The sequence below is a fragment of the Aquarana catesbeiana genome, linkage group LG10, assembly GCF_042186555.1.
Source record: "Aquarana catesbeiana isolate 2022-GZ linkage group LG10, ASM4218655v1, whole genome shotgun sequence".
Classification (NCBI taxonomy): Eukaryota; Metazoa; Chordata; class Amphibia; order Anura; family Ranidae; genus Aquarana; species Aquarana catesbeiana.
In genome coordinates, this window is record NC_133333.1 from 252,668,557 (window position 1) to 252,694,472 (window position 25,916).

Below are 25,916 nucleotides of genomic sequence, written 5' to 3' on the forward strand. Positions count from 1 at the left end.
CTGTAGGGTGTTAGTATTGCATCCTGTAGGGTGTTAGTATTGCATCCAGTGGGGTGTTAGTGTTGCATCCTGTAGGGTGTTAGTATTGCATCCTGTAGGGTGTTAGTGTTGCATTCTGTAGGGTGTTAGTGTTGCATTCTGTAGGGTGTTAGTGTTGCATCCTGTAGGGTGTTAGTGTTGCATCCTGTAGGGTGTTAGTATTGCATCCAGTGGGGTGTTAGTATTGCATCCTGTAGGGTGTTAGTGTTGCATCCTGTAGGGTGTTAGTATTGCATCCTGTAGGGTGTTAGTGTTGCATCCTGTAGGGTGTTAGTATTGCATCCTGTAGAGTGTTAGTATTGCATCCAGTGGGGTGTTAGTATTGCATCCTGTAGGGTGTTAGTGTTGCATCCTGTAGGGTGTTAGTATTGCATCCTGTAGGGTGTTAGTATTGCATCCTGTAGGGTGTTAGTGTTGCATCCTGTAGGGTGTTAGTATTGCATCCTGTAGGGTGTTAGTATTGCATCCAGTGGGGTGTTAGTTTTGCATCCTGTAGGGTGTTAGTATTGCATCCTGTAGGGTGTTAGTATTGCATCCTGTAGGGTGTTAGTATTGCATCCTGTAGGGTGTTAGTGTTGCATCCTGTAGGGTGTTAGTGTTGCATCCTGTAGGGTGTTAGTATTGCATCCTGTAGGGTGTTAGTATTGCATCCAGTGGGGTGTTAGTGTTGCATCCTGTAGGGTGTTAGTATTGCATCCTGTAGGGTGTTAGTATTGCATCCAGTGGGGTGTTAGTGTTGCATCCTGTAGGGTGTTAGTATTGCATCCTGTAGGGTGTTAGTATTGCATCCTGCAGGGTGTTAGTATTGCATCCTGTAGGGTGTTAGTATTGCATCCTGTAGGGTGTTAGTGTTGCATCCTGTAGGGTGTTAGTGTTGCATCCTGTAGGGTGTTAGTGTTGCATCCTGTAGGGTGTTAGTGTTGCATCCTATAGGGTGTTAGTGTTGCATCCTGAAGGGTGTTAGTGTTGCATCCTGTAGGGTGTTAGTATTGCATCCTGTAGGGTGTTAGTATTGCATCCTGTAGGGTGTTAGTGTTGCATCCTATAGGGTGTTAGTGTTGCATCCTATAGGGTGTTAGTGTTGCATCCTGTAGGGTGTTAGTATTGCATCCTGTAGGGTGTTAGTATTGCATCCTGTAGGGTGTTAGTATTGCATCCAGTGGGGTGTTAGTATTGCATCCTGTAGGGTGTTAGTATTGCATCCTGTAAGGTGTTAGTATTCCATAATCCGGGATCTGGTTGCTATAAGTAACACAGACTTTTCCCCGTTCTGCTGCGATTAGCGGCGCCCAGGAAGGGGTTAATCACAACGCCAGTCACACTCATTAACAGACAGTGAAAGGTTTCTTCCTATGAATGTGGAATACATTGCAGAACAGCAGCTGCAGCGCTCCGCTCCCCACCCCGTCCATGCAGCTCCACCCCGCCGCCTCTTCTTAAAGAGACAGAGTCAAATCAGAGAGAGCGAAATAAAGGAGAAGGCAGGAATGCGATCGCCATGACATCACTAATACCCGTGTCAGCTATGCAATCTGCTTTATTGACTATTGACTTTCTGCGGGGTGTTGACACAAGACGTTGGTGTGTGCGTGTCCGCCGCTCAGCCTGGGCGTGAAAGATGTGATATGAATTGTTGGGGAGACGATGCGGGCAGAATCCTGGCGGAGTCGCATGCTGCAGGCTGTCCATGACACATAATGCGATTCCTGCCATTCCTGGGACGGCGGAGGTGAGTGCGTTCCCTACACTCCTTTATGGTACCCAGAACCTGTACACCGCGGATCGGGGGGGGTCCTCTTATTGCTTTTAGGATTTCCAGACTCCATTAATAGAAGTTTATGGCTCTGCTGCGTGAACTGTCGCTTCTTTGATAGCAAGGGGAGTCTCATTCCTCCTGCTGCATATTTATGATGAAGACTGTTGGTCATGGTGTATTGGGCGGAGCTGGGAACTCAAGCACAGAGCTCTCAGTTCCAAATAGGGATGAGAATCTGGCTGGTGATGGGGGGGGGGCTCTCTGATAATTCAGTTTTAGGTGGAATTGCACTTTAAGATTGATGATGTCTCCCAACCTCATCCCTACATTCCCTACCCCCACGACCATCAATGCTATTGTTCCTGGCTACCATTGGCATCCTCGCCATGCAATCAGAAGGATATCCCTCTTATCTAATAGCAAGACTTTAAGGCTCCATTGCATGGACTGTCATTTCTTTGATGGCTGCAGAAGTCTCATTCCTCCTGCTGCATATGTATAATGAGGTCTACTGGTCATGGCGCATGGGCGGAGCTGGAAACCCAAGCGCAGAGCAATCACTCCCTGATAGGTAGGAAAATCTGTCCAGCGTGGGAGCATTCTGATAATTCAGTTTTGGGTGGAATTGTGCTTTATGATTGGAGTCCTGATCTAAAAAGTATCTCCGAATGAAAGTACTTACGAATCATTGAGGAGTCACATTGTACCAAGTCAAAAGACTTAAAAATATAAAAAAAAAAATGATAATGTGATATTTTATAAGTGGTTATTATTTTATTTATATTCTATTATTATTTATTATATGTATATTCATATTTATTCTTTTGCCTTATTATTTTATTCATTTATTATTATTTTATTTTATTATTATTTGTTATACTTTCATTCATATTTGTTCTATTTTATTACTATTACAGTATATTTTTAATTATTTTTATTATATTTTTATTCATATTTGTTCTTTGTTTCATTATTTCATTCATATTCATATTATTATATTTTTATTTTATTCATTTATTATTATTATTATTTTATTTAATTATTATTTGTTACATTTTCATTCATATTTGTTCTATTTTATTACTATTACAGTATATTTTTAATTATTTTTATTATATTTTTATTCATATTTGTTCTTTGTTTTATTATTTCATTCATATTCATATTATTATATTTTTATTTATTTTTTTATATATTTTATTCATATTTATTCTTTTGTTTTATTTTATTATTATTAGATTTTTAATTATTATTTTTTTATAATTTTACTCATATTTATTTTTTGTGTTTTATTATTTTCTTCTTTTTTTTTTTTTGTCTTCTTCTTCTTATTATCATTTTTAATTATTATTACATCTTGTCATATTTATTTTTTTTTTGTTTTTACTATTATTTATTGTTTCTTGCTCTTTGTTTTATTATTTATATATATATATATATATATATATATATATATATATATATATATATAATTTTTTTATTTCTTATTATTATATTCTTATTCATATTCAATCACAATTATCACAATTAAGGGCGTTACTTTAATTGCTGTGGAATGGCACCCCAACACTCCTAGCTGGCATATGACGGTGCATGTGCGTTTTAAGCACCCTACAGTGCACAGGTGTGAACCATCGTAGAAACATTGTTGTCGGCACTTCTGATGATTTATAGTAGATGTGTTGTCTTGTTGAAATGACGCACATAAACCTGCATGTTGTAACGCACAGCGACATTTAAGGATGACATTTGCATCCACATATGCAAATCCTCCCCGTGTGCCTCGGTCCTCCCATGTCAGTAAGCAGTAAAATTCTCCTCCGCTCACCAAGCGCTCGCTCTGTTGTTGGGGACACGCTTCTAAAGGACGTCTCTAAGTTTGCACAATAGCCCGGCCGGCCATTGTCCGAGGAGCGGGAGGCAATTACACAAATCCGGAGATTCCAGGAAAGGGCCCGGAGTGTTTAGAATAGAAGGAGCCGGGATTAGGCAGCTCCAGGGACCTGTAAGTGGAGAGATTGGAAGTCGCGTCTTTTGTCAGCAGAGGGTTTATCCCGTCTCAACCGGTGTCTGAAAACACAGATTTGGTTGTGGCGAGGAACTCGAAATCCTTCCAAGTCATTCATATCAATGGCTGCCCACCTTCTGCTTAATATGGATTTCTTCATTTACATTTTTATCACAACGATCCATAATCCCAACAAGTTCAGCCATGGGACGGAAATTCTGTTTTGTTACAAATGCAAAATAAAATGGAGGCGCTGAACTCCAACTCGGCTTTCTTCATATAGCTCTTGTTAACTTGACCTCAGTCCTACAAACTGGGAGACACCCAACTTCAGAAGCAAGGTAGAGCACCAAATGATCAGCTCAAAAGTCCATAAAACTTTATTCATAAGATTAGCCTTAACCCCCGACCTTACCACCAACCCCCAAATCCAATGATCTCCCCAGCAGATCATCCTCAGCAACCTTGTCTAGTGCTGGAAGTATTGGGCCACCCTGGCCCAGATTGGTGCTGAAAGCTTCCTGATCTATGAAAATGCTGGATTGGCACAAAGTACTGGACCAATGACCTTAACGCTAACCCCAACAACTAATGACCTCTGCAGATCTTCACCAGCCTTGCCTGGTGCTGGAAGTATTGGGCCCTCTTGGCCCCCAACACTAATAACCCCCCCCCCATGCAGATCCTCACTAACCTTGCCTGATCCTGGAAGTTTTGGGCCGCCTTGGCCCAGATTGGTGGTGAAAGCTCCCTGATCAATGAAAATTCCAGCTCAGCACAAAGTATTGAAACCTTGACCTTAACCTCCAAAACTAATGAATCCCAGTAGATCCTCACCAACCTTGCCCGATGCTGGAAGTATTGGACCTTCTTGGCCCAGATTGATGATGAAAGCTCCCTAATCAATGAAAATGCTGGATCAGTAGAAAGTACTGGACTCCTGACCTTAACACTAGCCCCTAATACTAATGACCCTTGCAGATCTTCACCAGCCTTGCCTGGTACTGGAAGTATTGGCCCTCTTGCCGCCGCCCACCCCCCCCCCCCCTAGATATCATCATTAACCTTGTCTGGTGCTAGAAGTATTGGGCCATCTTGGCCCAGATTGGTGCTGAAAGCTCCCTGATCTTTGAAAATACTGGATTGGCACAAAGTACTGGACTCTTGACCTTAACCTAGCCCTCAACACTAATGACCCTTGCAGTTCCTCACCAACTTTGCGTGGTGCTGGAAGTATTGGGACCTCTTAGTGCCTAACACCCCCCCCCAGAGATCCACACTAACTATGCCTGGTGCTGGAAGCATTGGGACCTCTTGGTGCCTATCACTAATGACCGCCCCTCAGATCCTACCCCCCCCAGAGATCCACACTAACCATGCCTGGTGCTGGAAGCATTGGGACCTCTTGGTGCCTATCACTAATGACCGCCCCACAGATCCTACCCTCCCCCCCACAGAGATCCACACTAACCATGCCTGGTGCTGGAAGCATTGGGACCTCTTGGTGCCTATCACTAATGACCGACCCACAGATCCTACCTCTCCGCCCCAGAGATCCACACTAACCATGCCTGGTGCTGGAAGCATTGGGCTGCCTTGGCCCATAGTGGTGCTAAAAAGATGATGTATGCAAATGCCGGATCGGCACAAATTACTGTCTGAAGGTGATGCCTTTGGATGATAACCCGGTGTGTTTGCTCTCCTTGTTTTTAGGCTCCCGGCAGAAGAAGGAAGAACATGACCGAATTCCTCGGGGATGCAACTATCTCCGTTCAAGATCCCCTCCAGAATCTCAGCGGCTCCCTGCCCAACAACGGCAATGACACGTGGAAGAACCGAGCCGCCATCCGCTTCAGCGGGTTCTTTGGAGCGGGCACTGGGCCATTTGGGAAGGTAAAGAGAAAATGAATGAAACTTTGTATCAGTAACTCTCAAATGTGCACACACTCAGCTTAACAAGTTACTGTCTAAGAATAAGTAAAGGGGGAGGGCATGGAATGTAGAAACACATGATAATGCAATGCACACCGAGGGAGGTATAGTTAAAAAAATTGCATAGCAGTTTGCTTAGTCAAAGTGCATGTAAATTTGTTCTGTGCAAACGGGGCGAGCAATGGATGTTATTAGGCCATTTCCTGTGCTGAGCGACTGTTTTTCATTGATTTAATATGGAAAATGCCACATTCGACCACTAGATGGCACTAAGTATCAAAGGCATTTGCGCCATCTAGTGTGCATTTGTGTATTTTTTTTATTTTAAATCAATGAAAAATATTCGACCAGCACAGGAAGTCTTATAACATTTGCACAGAATAAACGTGCATGCTCTTTCTATTTTAAAAAATTGCTATGCGGTTTTTTTTAAAAATACACCCCTATGATATTTGCACATCCCCATTTGTACCCCATGGGTTTTTTCCCCACCTGGCTGGAAAAGGTTGGCATTTTGATCGGCAGCATCTGTGATCCCATACTTGTAAATACCGGCATGACCCTGGAATCAATCGTCCGGTTGTGTTTAGCCCCGGTGCATGGGGCTCTGGTGTGTAGCCGCAGGCAGAGGGCACAGGCTGCCAGTAGACTGTCAAACTCTAGATGGAGGCGGTGCACCTATAGGTGGCGGCACATCAGACAACAGACTACTTGCATTCCGGGCGTTCGTCCCTGACTGCATATTGCCCTAAGCCTTTACACTACTAGGTGCACCTTTCAGCCCCATCCAGCCACAGCACCTGTCAGCCTCTCGGTTTTATAGTCTCCTGGAAACCTGTGCCCTCCCCTCCCCAGCTAAAGGCCAGAGCCCCATGCACTGGGGCTAAATACTAAGTCTCGCGGAAATCTGTGGCATTGTTACTTTTATCAGCAATAAAGTGTCACAAAGGGGTCCCAGTGCAAAAAACAGTTTTTGACCTCCTTTTAATTACCCACCCAAGCAAAAACATCCACTGTGCAGTTGTTGTCCATAAACCCAGGAACCAAAGTGGTCTTCCACAGGATAGAACTCACATGGTCAAACTACCAGCTGGCGAGTTTCGAGGGACATGCCCCCTTCATCAGTGCAAAATCAGAGTTTCCTTGAAACACGTCAGCTGGTAGTTTGACCTGCAGGAAAACCACTTTGGTTCTTGGGTTTATGTAGAATGCTGATTTTACTATTTGCTCTTGTGAGTATACACTCATTGGTTTATTTCCTACTAAAGATTTCACTGTAATGCACAAGGCCTTTTCGCCCTTTCGGTTTTATTTTGTCTGTGTAGTTTCAAGATTTCCCGATCTTAAGAGGGCTGCATTCTCGCAATATATTGGTCCTGTTAGAGAGCTGATGGCAGGGCTGGGACAAGGGGTGGGCAGGAGGCTGATGGCAGGGCTGGGACAAGGGGTGGGCAGGAGGCTGATGGCAGGGCTGGGACAAGGGGTGGGCAGTAGGCTGATGGCAGGGCTGGAACAAGGGGTGGGCAGTAGGGTGATGGCAGGGCTGGGACAAGGGGTGGGCAGGAGGCTGATGGCAGGGCTGGGACAAGGCTTGGGCAGTAGGGTGATGGCAGGGCTGGGACAAGGGGTGGGCAGGAGGCTGATGGCAGGGCTGGGACAAGGGGTGGGCAGGAGGCTGATGGCAGGGGTGGGCAGGAGGCTGATGGCAGGGCTGGGACAAGGGGTTGGCAGGAAGGGAAGCCACCAGGGCATAGTGGTGGGGGAGAGGTCACCACAAGCAAGCTCCAGATCAGTAGCTAGCAGACAGCAGGCCATAACTTGATGTCTGCTTTGACAGCTACTGCTGTCTTGCTGTGCTCCAATATGCCCACTCTGCACCCTATTTGCCCACAGCTGACATGACAAACACACTATGCATGCACAACCTCCTCATAGATGCTAGAAGGTAAGCAATCCTGCATCCTTGCATCCTTGCCCTGGGTGCTGAATTATCCTGTCGGGCCACTGCATGGAGTGCTCTGCATAGCACTCTACTGGGCAGCCGTGGGAGCAGGGGAGAGCTATTTGTACTGGGAGGTTGTGAGAGGAGGGGGGAGCTCTGTGTACTGGGGTTGCTAGGATGTGGGGGGGAGCTCTGTGTACTGGACTTGCTAAGAGGTGGCTGTTGCTCTGTGTATTGGGGTGCTAGAAGGTGGGGGGAGCTCTGTGTATTGTGGGGGTGCTAGGATGTGGGGGGAGCTCTGTGTATTAAGGTGCTAGAAGGTGGGGGGGAGCTTTGTGTATTGGGGGTGCTAGGAGGTGGTGGTAGCTCTGTTTATTAGGAGGTGGGGGGAGTTCTGTGTATTGGAGGGGGGTGCTAGGAGTTGGGGGAGATCTGTGTATTGGGGGGTGCTAGGAGGTGGGGGGAACTCTGTGTTTTGGGGTGTTAGGAGGTGGGGGGAGATCTGTGTATTGGAATGCTAGGAGGTGGGGGAGCTCTGTTTTTTAGGAGGTGGAGGGAGTTCTGTGTATGGAGGGGGCTAGGAGTTGGGGGAGCTCTGTGTATAGGGGGTGCTAGGAGGTGGGGAAGCTCTGTTTATTAGGAGGTGGAGGGAGATCTGTGTATTGGGGGGTGCTAGGAGTTGGGGGAGAGCTGTGTATAGGGGGTGCTAGGAGGTGGGGGAGCTCTGTTTATTAGGAGGTGGAGGGAGATCTGTGTATTGGGGGGTGCTAGGAGGTGGGGGAGAGCTGTGTATTGTGGGGGGTGCTAAGAGGTGGGAGAAGCTCTGTGTATTGGGGGTGCTAGGAGGTGGGGGGTCTGTATAATGGGGGTGCTACAGGGTAGTGTTGCTCAGCACTTGGGAACAGGGGGGGGGCTCTGTTCTTGGGGGGGCTGTGTACTGGGGGGTGGGAGAAGGAGGAGCTGGGCATCCATGCAATGGGGGCACCCTGGGCACCTATTGCCCTTGTCCTGGCACTGATGTCCATCTTATCGGTCTTTGTTGGGAATCCATGGTGCTGCAGAACTCTCCTATGTACAAAGACGCCTTACCTGCCTTCATGTGCACGACGGCAGTCCGAATATTCCCTGATTAGTGTAACATCCTCATATCATACAACTGAGTACACAAAATGTCTTCCCCATTTCCAGGAGTACACAGGGAGGGTCGTGTTTGCCCCTCTTTGGCTTTGTTAGGTTAATGTGGAATGTCCATTGTCCTTCACTGGTTTTTCACCTCCTTAATGTGGCGGCAGGTAATGTCGTGTCGCCCCCATTGCTATGCTAAGGAGGTCTTTATCAAAGCCAGGAGAACAAGGGTTGCCAATAGAGGAGAACAAGGGCCGCCAACAGGGACCGGCCAATGGGCTGATTAGAGGCAGACGGCAAATTAATTGAAGTGGTTGTTCAAACACGTTGTGACAAGGCGAAGTTTCGTGCGAAACCAGTCAGGGGTCATCTAGCGAGCGCGCCTAATGAGGAGCTGTCATTTAAAGCAAACATCGCCATGATTGACTTTGCTCTGTGCGTTTTGTTTGGCGGGTTTTGGTGATATTCTGAATGTCCAAAAAAATTCAAATATGCAAAACGCAGGTTTGAAGGTTTAAGGGGCTTCTTCACACCGTGTGTGCGGAGCTACGTATGATTTTCTGCACATGTATGGTGGGAACAGAGTGTGGGGGGTGCAGAAAATTGCAGCTGAACAGACAAGATGTGAATAAGCCCCCTGGTGCGACTACAAATCCCAGCAACTCCTTTCTAGGCTTTGAAGGGCTAAGACTGGGTTCACATGCCTGGATGTCGGGAACATGCACAAAATTGCATGGTTTTCCCCAACACGCAAAGAAGCACAGACTTCACAATCTTCATCAGGTAACAATTGTGTGTCCCTGTACACCTGTGATTCCCCCTCCCCCCTCCAGACAACGATGTTTATCAGCCATTTCTCATTTATAGTGAAGGCTTTGATCTGTAAGTGTGTGTTATTTTATGCAATGAAGATTTCACACATCAGAATGACGTGCGCTCACTTTGGCATGCCTAATGCCTTTTTTAACATTGCAAAGGACCAATGCTTTCCGATGAATAAGGAAACGTATTCAATCGTTTATTCTTTTTGGATGCAGGAAGCACATTTAGATTTTTGTTTTTTTGTGTCACCTTCCAGTTTTTATTGATGTCATTATCACATGTTAACATGCTTGCTGTACCATATTTCCTTTGTTGTAATCTAATCCTTTGGCCGTCTGCGTTTTACCACAATCGTCCGCAGTCCTCATCAAAAACTGCCGAGATAAAATCTCCTCCACATTGTTTTATTGGAATCTGATTTCCTTTGTATGGGGAGGATAATGAACATACGGCCATTGTGCGGAGCAGGAAGCCGAGTCTGCGCTTTGTTATGTTGTTATATTATATGGAGGACTTATCTATATAAATATAAAGCCCAGCGACACCCCTGTTTAACCCCTTGCCACCCGTGTGTCATACATGGGTAGGCTTTTTTTAAATATTTATTGAGATTTTCACAGTAAAATAAGAGATGTATATACAGTAGGGATGGAAAGTATTCAGACCCCCTTAAATTTTTCACTCTTTGTTATATTGCAGCCATTTGCTAAAATCATTTAAGTTCATTTTTTTCCTCATTAATGTACACACAGCACCCCATATTGTACACACAGCACCCCATATTGTACACACAGCACCCCATATTGTACACACAGCACCCCATATTGTACACACAGCCCCCCATATTGTACACACAGCACCCCATATTGTACACACAGCACCCCATATTGTACACACAGCTCCCCATATTGTACACACAGCACCCCATATTGTACACACAGCACCCCATATTGTACACACAGCACCTCATATTGTACACACAGCACCCCATATTGTACACACAGCACCCCATATTGTACACACAGCACCCCATATTGTACACACAACACCCCATATTGTACACACAGCACCCCATATTGTACACACAGCCCCTCATATTGTACACACAGCCCCCCATATTGTACACACAGCCCCCCATATTGTACACACAGCACCCCATATTGTACACACAGCACCCCATATTGTACACAGAGCACCCCATATTGTACACACAGCACCCCATATTGTACACACAACACCCCATATTGTACACACAGCACCCCATATTGTACACACAGCACCCCATATTGTACACACAGCACCCCATATTGTACACACAGCACCTCATATTGTACACACAGCATCCCATATTGTACACACAGCACCCCATATTGTACACACAGCTCCCCATATTGTACACACAGCCCCCCATATTGTACACACAGCTCCCCATATTGTACACACAGCACCCCATATTGTACACACAGCACCCCATATTGTACACACAGCTCCCCATATTGTACACACAGCCCCCCATATTGTACACACAGCACCCCATATTGTACACACAGCACCCCATATTGTACACACAGCCCCCCATATTGTACACACAGCTCCCCATATTGTACACACAGCTCCCCATATTGTACACACAGCCCCCCATATTGTACACACAGCCCCCCATATTGTACACACAGCACCCCATATTGTACACACAGCCCCCCATATTGACAGAAAAACACAGAATTGTTGACATTTTTGCAGATTTATTAAAAAAGAAAAACTGAAATATCACATGGTCCTAAGTATTCAGACCCTTTGCTCAGTATTTAGTAGAAGCCCCTTTTGATGAGTCTTTTTGGGAAAGATGCAACAAGTTTTTCACACCTGGATTTGGGGATCCTCTGCCATTCCTCCTTGCAGATCCTCTCCAGTTCTGTCAGGGGGGATGGTAAACGTTGGTGGATGGCCATTTTTAGGTCTCTCCAGAGATGCTCAATTGGGTTTAAGTCAGGGCTCTGGCTGGGCCATTCAAGAACAGTCACGGAGTTGTTGTGAAGCCACTCCTTCGTTATTTTAGCTGTGTGCTTAGGGTCATTGTCTTGTTGGAAGGTAAACCTTCGGCCCAGTCTGAGGTCCTGAGCACTCTGGAGAAGGTTTTCGTCCAGGATATCCCTGTACTTGGCCACATTCATCTTTCCCTCAATTGGAACCAGTCGTCCTGTCCCTCCAGCTGAAAAACACCTCCACAGCATGATGCTGCCACCACCATGCTTCACTGTTGGGACTGTATTGGACAGGTGATGAGCAGTGCCTGGTTTTCTCCACACATACCGCTTAGAATTAAGGCCAAAAAGTTCTATCTTGGTCTCATCAGACCAGAGAATCTTATTTCTCACCATCTTGGAGTCCTTCAGGTGTTTTTTAGCAAACTCCATGCGGGCTTTCATGTGTCTTGCACTGAGGAGAGGCTTCCGTCGGGCCACTCTGCCATAAAGCCTCGACTGGTGGAGGGCTGCAGTGATGGTTGACTTTCTACAACTTTCTCCCATCTTCCGACTGCATCTCTGGAGCTCAGCCACAGTGATCTTTGGGTTCTTCTTTACCTCTCTCACCAAGGCTCTTCTCCTCCGATAGCCCAGTTCGGCCGGACGGCCAGCTCTAGAAAGGGTTCTGGTCGTCCCAAACGTCTTCCATTTAGGGATTATGGAGGCCACTGTGCTCTTAGGAACCCTAAGTGCAGCAGAAATTTTTTTGTAACCTTGGTCAGATCTGTGCCTTGCCACAATTCTGTCTCTGAGCTCTTCAGGCAGTTCCTTTGACCTCATGATTCTCATTTGCTCTGACATGCACTGTGAGCTGTAAGGTCTTATATAGACAGGTGTGTGGCTTTCCTAATCAAGTCCAATCAGTATAATCAAACACAGCTGGACTCAAATGAAGGTGTAGAACCATCTCAAGGATGATCAGAAGAAATGGACAGCACCTGAGCTATATATATGAGTGTCACAGCAAAGGGTCTGAATACTTAGGACCCTGTGATATTTCAGTTTTTCTTTTTTAATAAATCTGCAAAAATTTCAACAATTCTGTGTTTTTCTGTCAATATGGGGTGCTGTGTGTACAATATGGGGTGCTGTGTGTACAATATGGGGTGTTGTGTGTACAATATGGAGTGCTGTGTGTACAATATGGGGTGCTGTGTGTACAATATGGGGGGCTGTGTGTACAATATGGGGGGCTGTGTGTACAATATGGGGTGCTGTGTGTACAATAATGAGGGAAAAAAATGAACTTTAAATGATTTTTAGCAAATGGCTGCAGTATAACAAAGAGTGAAAAATTTAAGGGGGTCTGAATACTTTCCGTCTCCACTGTACATAACATGTTAGAAGACTGGCCATTGGCTAGTCTGTATTTGTAGGAGGAGTCTGGGGCTTATAATCCCCCCTCCCTCTCCCTGCAATTGTCGGCTAGCATTTCCGGGTTCCCTCCCACCCGTACCCCTGATACTTCATATATTTTCATATCCAGGGTATGCCCTCTTTTAAGCATACTCTTATGCCCCGTACACACGATCGGACTTTACGACAACAAAACCGTGGAATTTTCTTCGAAGGTTGTTGGCTCCAACTTGTCTTGCATACACACGGTCACACAGATGTTGGCCAACAATTACGAACCTAGTGACGTACAAGACGTACGGCGAGCCGATAACAAGGAAGTTCAATAGTCATGCGCCACCCTTTGGGCTCCTTCTGCTAATGTTGTGTTTGGTGAGCATTGATTCCGAGCATGCGTGTTTGTACTTTGGGCTTTTGTCTGACGGACTTGTGTACACACGATCTGAAAGTCCGACAACACAAATTTGTGGGGGGGGAAAATTTGAGAACATGCTAGCCAACATTTGTTGGCGGAAAGTCCAACAACAAATGTCCGATGGAGCATACACATGGTTGGACTTTCTGCCAACAAGCTCACATCTAACATTTGTTGTCGGAAAATCCGATCGTGTGTACGCGGCATTACACGCAACCATGGCACACCTCAGGTCGCCATAGTCGGGGTAACACGTTCCTCCAGTGTCCGGACTCTGGCTACAAATATCTTAATAGCCTTGATGCAAAATCACAAACAAAAAAGGAAAGCAAAATGTAAACATGAATAAGGGAGGGGGAACATGGGTGGGGGGAAGAGGGAAAGGGGAAGCATATTTACCCGTAACAATAACATGGCATAGCATTACAAAGCGAAGTGACATAGTGAACATTAGTACCTTCAGGAGTGGAAGCAACGTTTGGTGTATCTAAGTGGTGGTTTCAGAGGATGGCATAGCAACAATAATATCAATGGAAAAGGCTACCTGTCTCAGAGAATAAGAAAAAATCCTGGGTCTTTAAAGAGCTTTATGAGGGCGTGGCGGCTCCAGGGTGGTAGGAAGATGGAGGGGGTCAGATAAGTTGGACACTTTTAGTTTGCCTAGGGGAGTTGGTGAGGTCTCGCTTAAGATACCAATCCGTGAAGCCAAATGGATTCATGAGATCCTGCAGTTCTTGTTGGGTGAACGTGACCTCCATATATTTACGCCATCTTGCAAAAAAAAAGCATGAAGTAGAGCGAAAGTTTAGTACGATGGTGTCCAACCTCTCATGGTTGAAGAGCGATATTATTTCCCGTTTCACTGCCGGGAGGTTGGGTGGTGTTGATTTAATCCAATGGGATATGATTGTCCTACAAGCAACTAGGAGATATGGGTAGGCTTTAATGCCCATATTACTGCAGGCTCCCAGCACAGGGACCGAGCTGTGGAGGATGGCTCTTGGCCCCGTTAATGATCGATAGCTGGACCACCTCCTGATCATGTGACTGCTGCGACAGCCAATCACAATTGGTCATGTGATCAGCTGATCTTTCCCGCCCCAGCATTCAGAACTTCGGGCGGCTTTCATGAGAAAGAGAACCAAAGACACCAAAACAAATAAGTTCAGAAATGAAGTTCTGTGTAATAAAAATAGAAGGACACAGGGAAAAAGTATTGAACCCCCTAACTGAAATGTACCGTATTTAAAACTTGGTACAAAATCCTTTGTTGGTAATGACAGCTTCAAGACGCAGGCTCCTGTATGGAGAAGCGAATTGCATGCGTTGCTCAGGTGTGATTTTGGCCCATTCTTCTACATAAACAGTCCTCAAATCTTGAAGGTTCTGTGGGCCTCTTCTATGAACTCTGATCTTTAGATCTTTCTATAAATTTCTATTGGATTCAGGTCAGGTGATTAACTGGGCCATTCTAGCAGCTTTATTTTCTCTTTCTTTGAAACCAATGGAGAGTTTACTTGGCTTTGTGTTTGGGATCATTATCTTGCTGAAATGTCCTCCCTCGTTTCATCTTCATCATCCTGGTAGATGGTACATTTTTTCCATCCATCCTTCCTTCAATGATATGAAGTTTGCCAGTACTGCATGCTGAAAAACAGCCCCGCCCCCGCACCATGATATTCCCAGCTCCAAACCTCATTGTTGGTATGGGGGTGTTTTTGGGGTGATGTGCCATGTGACCTCCAAACATGGCGTGTATTATGGCCTCCAAAGAGTTCAGTTTTGGTCTCATCTGACCAGACTATATACTCCACGTGTTTCAAAGGCTTGTCTAAATGTTGTGCAGCAAACTTTAACCGAGCTTCAACATGCTTTTTTCTTCAGCAATGGAGTGTTGCATGGTGAGCATGCATACAGGCCATGGCAGGTGAGTGCATTACTTATTGTGTACCTGCTAATTCCCGGTCTTTCTGACAACTCTTCTGATAATACTTTTCACTCCTCTGTCAGAAATCTTCTAAAGGAGCGCCTGGTTGTGGCCGGTTTATAGTGAAATCATGTTTTTTTTCACTTCCGAATTATGGCCCCAACAGTGCTCACTGGAATATTCAAAAGTTTAGAAATCCTTCTGTAACCAATACCATCAGTATGTTTTGCAACAATAAGGTTGCGAAGGTCTTGAGAGAGCCCTTTGTACCCATCATGAGATGTTTCTTGTGTGACACCTTGTTAATGAGGCACCTTTTTATAGGCCATCAGTTGAAACTGAACCAGCTGATATTAATTTGCACTGACAAGGGGCAGGATGGCTTTCTAATTACTGATAGACTTCAGCTGGTGTCTTGGCTTTCCATGCCTTTTTGCACCTCCCTTTCTTCATGTGTTCATTACTTTTTCCCTGTGTCATTCCATTTTATTACACAGAACTTCATTTCTGAACCTATTTGTTTTGGGGTTTTTTTTTGTATGTATGGATTGCAGGAGTTGTTACCGATATGTGGTGAAAATTTCATGTCAATAGCACCTTTAGAAATATATTTACTGAGAAAAATGGTGATGTGTTCAATACTTATTTTACCCGCTGGGTATATACTGAACGTATTGCGGTCGGAAAGTGCTTAAACAAATAAAGCCCAATACTTCATCCCGTCCATCGTACAAAATGCAATCCCCCACCCCGGAACATCTCCGAGGACTCCCGATGGAAGACTTTGATGGGCTTTAGGCTTTGGCCGCATCCTTTGTCTTCAGTAGGATATTAGGCTGGCTCCCCCCACCATTAGGTCCATGTCGGCCCATCAATAATCTGGAGGGGTCAGTATGGCTCCCATTGTCTTTGGCCTATTCAGCAGCCCGACCCTCGCCCACTAGTACCAGCTGTTCTTTTCAACCCGCCTGTCCCCTGAGCCCCTGCCAAGTGCCCGAGCACGAGCCACAGTAACGGGCGAACAAAGAGGAGAATCTCCCTCAGTCGGGGCTCCCCCGCTAATCTCATTAGCATTTCTGACTCTCATTTGCATACATTAGTGGCGGTCTAGGCAGAAGGCAGAAGAGCGATTTCTGGCTGGGGGTCCCTATATAAGTCAACTTATTCCGTGTTCTGTGCAGACCCCTCGTTGCCATCCACACGGCTCGGTCCTCCTGGATGAGGTCTGATTGTCTCAGGATTTGTAGGGTTGACGTGTCGTGTTTTCACCTCCTTCTCCATCCTTCTTTGTGTTCTGAATTTTTTTGGTTCTTCCTGCAGGAAATCGATAAAATGGAGCAACTGGAAAGCAAGCTGGATTCGTACGGCAAGTTTGGCCTCCCGAAGCTGCCCCAGCAGTTGTGCTTCGATCAGGATTCCTGGGAGGAGGACGAGGACGACACCAGCCTGAGCCTGGAGGACAGCTGGCAGCAGATCATCGAAGTCCCGGAGGTAACAAAAAAAAGAGCAAATAAATGTGTAAAAATTATAAATAATACCAATATTGTATAAGGGATCTGCTACACAATCTATGCAAATTCACCCTCTACAAAAATAACTGATTGGGCAAGTCTGGACTTTATTGGGTCTCCAAACTATCTAAACAAAGGGCTAGTTTACTGTCCTTCAAACTTCCTGGGGACCGAACTGTGGCCATTGGGAGTAGAAAATTCTTTGGCATCAATGAGAGTAAACAATGCTTCATCCTTCGTATGAGTGGGAGGAATTATGCCCCATCGTTGGTGTCAGTGAGAGGACTGGAACCCCATCATTGGTATCAGTGGGAGGACTAGAGCCCCATCATTGATGTCAGTGAGAGGAATGCTGCCCCATCATTGGTGTCAGTGAGAGGAATGGTGCCCCATCATTGGTGTCAGTGGGAGTAATATTGCCCCGTCGTTGGTGTCAGTGGAAGGAACAATTACCCATCATTGGTATCAGTGAGAGGAATGGTGCCCCATCCTTGGTCTCTTTGGGAGGAATGGTGCCCCATTATTGGTGTCAGCGAGAGGAATGGTGCCCCATCATTGGTGTCAGTGGGAGTAATATTGCCCCATCGTTGGTGTCAGTGGAAGGAACAGTTCCCCATCATTGGTATCAGTGGGAGGAATAGCGCCAATTGTTGGGATCAGGGGAATGAATAGTGCCCCATCCTTGGTCTCTTTGGGAGCAATGGTGCCAATCATTGGTGTCAGTGGGAGGAATAGTGCCCCATCATTGGTGTCAGTGGGAGGAATAGTGCCCCATCATTGGTGTCATTGGGAGGAATAGTGCCCCATCATTGGTGTCAGTAGAAGGAATAGCGCCATTTTTTTGTAACAGTGGGAGGAATAGTGCCCCATCATTGGTGTCAGTGGGAGGAATAGTGCCCCATCATTGGTGTCAGTGGGAGGAATAGTGCCCCATCATTGGTGTCAGTGGGAGGAATAGTGCCCCATCATTGGTGTCAGTGGGAGGAATAGTGCCCCCATCATTGGTGTCAGTGGGAGGAATAGTGCCCCATCATTGGTGTCAGTGGGAGGAATAGTGCCCCATCATTGGTGTCAGTGGGAGGAATAGTGCCCTATTTTTGGTGTCAAAAAAACATTTATGCCCCCTGTTGTTCTGTCTTCCATTAGACTTTAACCAGACGTCAGTCTCACCAGCAGGAGGCGATCTGGGAGCTGATCTTCACCGAAGCCACCTACATCAAGAAGCTGAAAGTCATAACAGATGTGAGTATCCACACTTTGGGAGTTGGGTTATCACATGGCCAATGTAGGGACCATTCGGGGGAGGGGGGGGGGCTTTTTTTTTTTAAATTTACATTTATATTTGTTGCTCCATTTGTCTGTGATCTCTGTTCCCCGGGTCCGTGTTGGGGGAAGGGACGGCCTCAACGTAATATACAGATGGTAATGTACGTTGCAGAAGATTCTTCTCATCTCCCGATTCTCATGTTGATGATGATGATTTCTGTATTGATCATTATTTATAATATATTGTTTCCTCTCTCTGTAGCTATTCCTGTGCTGTCTGCTGAATCTCCAGGAATCAGGACTTCTCTGCGAGGTACAAAAATGTTTATATATAAGATATACTCAGCACAGGGATGGTGAGAACCTCTCATAATGGGCACAGCGGGTGTACAGACCCAGGAACTCAGCACAGGGATGGTGGGAACCCCTCATAATGGGCACAGCGGGTGTACAGACCCGGGAACTCAGCACAGGGATGGTGAGAACCCCTCATAATGGGCACAGCGGGTGTACAGACCCGGGAACTCAGCACAGGGATGGTGGGAACCTCTCATAATGGGCACAGCGGGTGTACAGACCCGGGAACTCAGCATAGGGATGGTGGGAACCCCTCATAATGGGCACAGCGGGTGTACAGACCCGGGAACTCAGCACAGGGATGGTGAGAACCCCTCATAATGGGCACAGCGGGTGTACAGACCCAGGAACTCAGCACAGGGATGGTGGGAACCCCTCATAATGGGCACAGCGGGTGTACAGACCCGAGAACTCAGCACAGGGATGGTGGGAACCCCTCATAATGGGCACAGCGGGTGTACAGACCCGGGAACTCAGCACAGGGATGGTGGGAACCCCTCATAATGGGCACAGCAGGTGTACAGACCCGGGAACTCAGCATAGGGATGGTGAGAACCCCTCATAATGGGCACAGCGGGTGTACAGACCCAGGAACTCAGCATAGGGATGGTGGGAACCCCTCATAATGGGCACAGCGGGTGTACAGACCCGGGAACTCAGCATAGGGATGGTGAGAACCCCTCATAATGGGCACAGCGGGTGTACAGACCCGGGAACTCAGCATAGGGATGGTGAGAACCCCTCATAATGGGCACAGCGGGTGTACAGACCCGGGAACTCAGCACAGGGATGGTGGGAACCCCTCATAATGGGCACAGCGGGTGTACAGACCCGGGAACTCAGCACAGGGATGGTGGGAACCCCTCATAATGGGCACAGCGGGTGTACAGACCCGGGAACTCAGCACAGGGATGGTGGGAACCCCTTATAATGGGTACAGCGGGTGTACAGACCCGGGAGCTCAGCACAGGGACGGTGGGAACCCCTTATAATGGGTACAGCGGGTGTACAGACCCGGGAGCTCAGCACAGGGACGGTGGGAACTCCTCATAATGGGCACAGCGGGTGTACAGACCCGGGAGCTCAGCACAGGGACGGTGGGAACCCCTTATAATGGGTACAGCGGGTGTACAGACCCGGGAGCTCAGCACAGGGATGGTGGGAACCCCTCATAATGGGCACAGCAGGTGTACAGACCTGGGAACTCAGCACAGGGATGGTGAGAACCCCTCATAATGGGCACAGCGGGTGTACAGACCCGGGAACTCAGCACAGGGATGGTGGGAACCCCTCATAATGGGCACAGCGGGTGTACAGACCCGGGAACTCAGCACAGGGATGGTGGGAACCCCTCATAATGGGCACAGCGGGTGTACAGAAGCGACAGACTGTCAGGTGGTTGGATTTTCCAGTGAAATGTATAAACACCATAAACCGTGTACATAGAGGAGCAGAAACTCAAACAATAGGGTTGCGGTTCCCTTTATTTGCTGAGCCGTGTTATATCCTCATCAGGAAGGGAGCGCCTGCCAGGAATGATTTCATTTATTGCTATTAATATGGATTTTTCTGATCTGGTGACAGGTGGAGCCGGAGAAGCTGTTCAGCAATGTGCAGGAAATCATCCAGCTGCATCGCTCGCTCTGGGCGAACATCATGATGCCGGTGCTGGAGAAGATGAGGAAGACCAGGAGCCTGCTGAACCCCATGGACTTCCAGAAGGGATTTAAAATGGTATGTGCTAAAAAAAAAGGAAGATAAGATAACCATTCGAGTCACACGCTGGATCGGATTGGTTGGTTGCATGTTGCAGCAGTTGAAGTGCAATATAGTGTGTACAAAAAATCATTACATTTAAAAAAAAAAAAAACTGTTATGTGTAAAAAAAAATTAAAAAAAAAAAAAAAAAATATATATATATATATGAGGGTTCTTCAAAATCAAAATGTTTCCACACTTTTTATTTATATATATATATATATATATATATATATATATATATAAAAGTCCAGAAACTTTTTGAAGACCCTTTGTGTGTGTGTGTGTATATATATATATAATTTTTTATTTTTATATTTATTGATTTATTTATTTTTACACATAACAGTTTTACTTATGTTTGGAAAATGTAATCATGTTTTATGCACACTATATTGCACTTCAACCGCTGCAGCATGAAACTAACCTTTCAGTATATATATATATATATATATATATATATATATATATATATATATATAAAAAGAAAAAAAAGAAAAAATGTGTGTGTGTGTGTGTGTGTGTGTGTGTGTATATAATTTTTTTTTCTTTTTTCTTTTTTTATGTTTAAGTTATGCATACTTAAAAAAAAAGCACATTTAGATATAAAAAGCACAGATTAATGAAGATTTGTATTTATTAATACATTGTTAACACTGTTTAAGTAGCTGTCCTTGTACAGCAGAGCTCAGACTGGAAGAGGAAGAAGCAGAACTAGAAGGCAGTCAGTTGTGTTGCAGTGCACAGGGCACGCTGATAAGGATTAGAGAGAGCAGAGTGACAGAGAGATGAGCTTATCAGTCTTCTGCTTCTCGTTTCAGTATCCAATCACAGGCTGGGGGGGGGAGGGACAAGACCTGTAAGTGTTACTATAGACTGTGGCAGAGAGAAATCGCCTGCCCTGTGCTGTGTGGCAGAGCAGCGACAATGGTGACCAATGGTGGCGCTGCTACGTTTGGGTCTGGGCACGATGAAGGGGTTAAGCTGATCCCATTCTCATATACAATATAAATCCCCTTTAGGCAAAAGGCTAACATGACACCATGGGGGGGGGGGGGGGGGGGTTATGTACTAAAACTGGAGAGCGCAAAATCTGGTGCAGCTCTGTATAGAAACCAATCAGCTTCCAGGTTTTATTTATAAAGCTTAATTGAACAAGCTGAAGTTAGAAGCTGATTGGCTACCAGATTTTGAGTGCTCCAGTTTTAGTAAATCCCCCCCCCCCATGACAGCAGCCTGTATAACGTAATGAAATACATTGTATCCTTTATTCTTTTGGCAGTTTGAATCTCTCTTCAAGCCATATATCCGATATTGCATGGAGGAGGAGGGCTGCATGGAGTATATGAGGAACCTGCACCGGGACAATGACCTGTTTCGAACCTATGTGACGGTAAGTGCGCCTTTGACTGTTGGTTCGCACCTCCACTACAAGTCGCCTGAAACCAAACGCCTGAAGATCAAAAAAGTTCTGAAACTTTTTTTGTAGCTCGAATCGGGGGAAAATTGGTGTGTTTTTTTTTAAGCGTTTTTTTTTTTTTTGTCATGAAAATGCTTGATTTGAGTGTTTTAGCGCGTTTTGTTGCACGTTCTTTAGCATTTTTCTGCTCAAATTCAATAATTAAATAAAAATAAATAATAATAATAAATGCATTAATAAATAATAGGATACATAAATAATAATAAAAATAAATAAAATTACCCCTAATCCTAACCCTAATATTAAAATTGAACTATAGGCAAATCTTTTTTTTTTTTAATTTTTATTTTGGATAGAGTAACCCCTTTGTATTTTTTTTTTTTTTTTCCGCCATCTGTGTCCCATTGCAGAGATTTCCCTTCACTTCCTGTCCCATAGCATAGCTCCCAACTGTCCCTGATTTCGAGGGACTGTCCCTGATTTGGAGCAATGTCCCTCATTCCTCCTCATTTGTCCCTCATTGTGGTCTGATCTATATAGATGTATATAAAATGCACTTTTTAACTATCAAAAAGTGTTTCCCAGCGCTAAACATTTCATCTGATTTCTAAATTGCTGCATTTGTAAATTCCAAAATCCAATATAAAGGAATAGTAGTGCTAAAAAAAAGCCCTTGTGGGTTTAACCAATCTTGTTTTTTGTACTATTCTCCTTTAAGGGGGTGTGGCAAGGGGTGTGTCCTATGCCTGCCTACTTTTGCTGCTGGGTGTCCCTCATTCCCATCTCAAAAAGTTGACACTCTATCTAAAACTAAAAAAAAAAAAATTCCTTTAGTCTTACTTTAATATTAACCCCTAATCCTAACCCTAATCTTAACCCCCAAGCTAACAAAATAATACAATTATAATAATAAGCAAATAATAATAAAAAAAAGATAAATTAGCCCCTAACCATAGCCTTTAAACTCATTACAAAAAAAGTAAAAAATAAAATGAATAATAATATTAAATAAATAATAAATAAAAGTGGATAAAAAAAGCTGAAAAACATAGCAACAAATGATTAAACAAATTATATTTTTCTTTATTGGCTATAAAAAAAGAAAAAAAAAAATCACCAAAGCTTAAAAACTCTGTAGAAATACACCCCAAAACGTGCGAAGAAACGCTCAAAGACCCGACGCTCAGGAGCGAAGGCAGCCTAAGGGGGTCATTCTGCATCCCCTGCCTGTCCACACGGTCCTACTTTATAAGTTGGCGGAGTGCAGAAGACCGTTTACAGAGATTGCTAATCATTGCGCCTTTTGTCCATCTCTGTGTAGTGGGCCGAGAAACACAAACAGTGCAATCGCCTGAAGCTGAGCGACATGTTAGTGAAGCCGCATCAACGTCTCACCAAATACCCGCTGCTGCTCAAATCCATCCTGAAGAAGACGGACGACCCTCAAGTCAGAGAGTCCATCGTTGTTATGGTAATTGAGATGTTAATGCTAAGTACAGTAACAGAATAAAATAGTGATACGTTGTAGTTATAGAACTTCAAAGTAACATTTCATGCCTGGATGATTAGATATGATAATTAGATGAAGGAACATCTGCTCCTCTCTGGTTCATTAGTGAAGGATGATAGAATTTCACTTTTATATGACATCCTTACAGCTTTGATGGGAATTATATTCACTTTAATTCTGCTTATGACCAACCAAGCTCCTCTAATGTGCTGATTGTTGTGTTATCACCACAGATAAACTCAGTTGAGCGATTCATCAATCACGTGAACTCAAGGATGCGCCAAAGGCAAGAGCAGCAGCGACTGGCGGCCATTATCAGCCGTATCGACTCTTACGAAGCCGTGGAGAGCAGTACAGATGAGGTGGATAAGGTATGCAGCTAGATGTGAATCCTGGTAATATACACTATATGGCTAAAAGCATGTGGACACCCTTCAAGATATTGAGTTAAACCAGCTCCATAAAGGCAGGGTTTGACCAGTTTATACCAGCTCCATAAAGGCAGGGTTTGACCAGTTTATACCAGCTCCATAAAGGCAGGGTTTGACCAGTTTGGACAACCTCCATAAAGACATGGTTTGACCAGTTTGGACCAGCTCCATAAAGACATGGTTTGACCAGTTTGGACCAGCTCCCTGAAGTCATGGTTTGACCAGTTTGGATCAGCTCCATAAAGATATGGTTTGACCTATTTGTACCACCTTCATAAAGGCAGGGTTTGACCAGTTTGGACAACCTCCATAAAGACATGGTTTGACCAGTTTGGACCAGCTCCCTGAAGTCATGGTTTGACCAGTTTGGATTAGCTCCATAAAGACATGCTTTGACCAATTTGTACCACCTTCATAAAGGCAGGGTTTGACCAGTTTGGACCAGCTCCATAAAGACATGGTTTGACCAATTTGTACCACCTTCATAAAGCCAGGGTTTGACCAGTTTGGACCAGCTCCATAAAGACATGGTTTGACCAGTTTGTACCACCTTCATAAAGGCAGGGTTTGACCAGTTTGGACCAGCTCCATAAAGACATGGTTTGACCAGTTTACACCAGCTCCATTAACACATGGTTTGACCAGTTTGTACTACCTCTATAAAGGCATGGTTTGACCAGTTTGGACCACCTCCATAAAGACATGGCTTGACCAATTTGATGTGGAATAACCTGAGTGTCCTGCACAGAGCCCTGACCTCAACCCTACTGAAAACCTTTGGGATGATATGGATTGTGAGCCAGATCTTCTCACACAACATCAATACCTGACCTCACAAATGTTCTTTTGGATGATCGGGGTTCTAGCCTTCCCCTGTACTTCCAGTCTCATGGCAACAGTCTTGAAAAGGTCATTCTCAGTTCCAGCATGACTGTGTACAAAGCCAACTCCATGAAGACATGGTTTGATGAGTTTGGTGTGGAGGGATTGGAGTGACCTCCACAGACCCCTAACCTCAATTCTACTGAACACCCAGAATTGTGAGCCAGGTCTTCACACCCAACCTCAGTACTTGACGTCAAATAATGCTCTTTTGGCTGAATGGGCTCAAATTTCTCTAGATACCCTCCAAAGTTTTGTAGAAAGATTTCCCAGAAGAGTGGAGGCTGTTGCAGCCACAAAGGTTGGCCAACTCCATGTTAATGGCCATGGTTTTAGAGTGGAATGTCCAACAAGCTCATTTAGGTATGAAGGTCAGGTGTCCACTAACTGCCAGCCCCTATAGTGTAGCACAAACAGATAAATATATGTTATAAGATTGACTCATTGTAACGATTCATGCTTCAATAATGATGGAGACTATTATTTCTTGGTGTAGCTTTTGAAGGAGTTCTGCAAGTTGGATCTGACGGCACCCATGATTGGGACATCTCCGGACGAGACACGACAGCTTCTGCTGGAAGGCAGCCTGAAGATGAAGGAAGGAAAAGACAGCAAGGTGATTTTGGGGGATATACACCTTGGTACCTTATTAGTTTTACCATCATTTATGTAGAATTGATTTGTAGCAGTCTATGGCAGCCAGAATATTGCTTTAGTTAGACTGCAGACCCTTGATGCACAATTAGCAGCTGTCTTTGCAGAGCTTGAGGCTGGGTTCACACTATTGCGAATTGGATGCAGAGTTTCTCCACATCCAATTCGCATGACAGGAGAGTGTGATGGGCTCTCAATGGAGCAGGTTCACACATCTCTGGGGAAGAGTCCTGTGCGTCTTTGGCTCAGTTTCAGGTCCAAATTCAGACCTGAAATGGTGAACGGGGACGCGCCGGACCCCCTGCAATTCCCCATATTCTCCAATTCCATAGTGTAAACCCGGCCTAAAGAGGGGCAAAGTGACAATGCCTCTGGTAAGGAGCCACACCCTTGACCACCTGATACTTAGCCCAGCAATCTCCTACTAAAGCTTCTCCTGTCGTAGCCAGCACTTCCAGGTAAGGGAAGCATGTGGCCCCCTCCAATGATGCTCAGACCTAGCAGCCAGTCGCTAGGCCGAAGCAATGTTACATAACGGAAGAGTGACCTCACAACTACCCTTAGGCTTTGACACCAGGTATTTTGGTGGCAGCTGAAATGAAGTGTAGAGGTGACTATAAGTGGGAGGGGGAGATTATGTTACTTCACCAATTATGCATATTTTCTATGAATGGGCTATAATATGACAGTGTCTCTCTAAAACTGAAACTCTAGTATCCCCACTAGAATTAGGAAAAAAAAAAAAAAAACTTATGGCAAAACTGTATTAAAAAAAATT

At 45.1% G+C, this 25,916-nt stretch overlaps 1 protein-coding gene across 6 annotated transcripts in view; it reads left to right on the forward strand.

Moving 5' to 3' along the window:
- The window catches only part of PLEKHG5 (pleckstrin homology and RhoGEF domain containing G5), a 355,104-nt gene that overhangs the window by 313,087 nt on the left and 16,101 nt on the right, over positions 1–25,916 (forward strand). For all 6 annotated transcript variants that reach the window (XM_073603639.1, XM_073603640.1, XM_073603641.1 and 3 more), the window contains 9 exons: positions 5,517–5,696; positions 16,670–16,840; positions 18,007–18,102; positions 18,389–18,439; positions 20,068–20,217; positions 21,524–21,634; positions 22,983–23,132; positions 23,405–23,542; positions 24,981–25,100. In XM_073603639.1, coding sequence (XP_073459740.1) covers positions 5,517–5,696; positions 16,670–16,840; positions 18,007–18,102; positions 18,389–18,439; positions 20,068–20,217; positions 21,524–21,634; positions 22,983–23,132; positions 23,405–23,542; positions 24,981–25,100 — 1,167 coding nt within the window. The remainder of the gene's footprint in view (positions 1–5,516; positions 5,697–16,669; positions 16,841–18,006; positions 18,103–18,388; positions 18,440–20,067; positions 20,218–21,523; positions 21,635–22,982; positions 23,133–23,404; positions 23,543–24,980; positions 25,101–25,916) is intronic.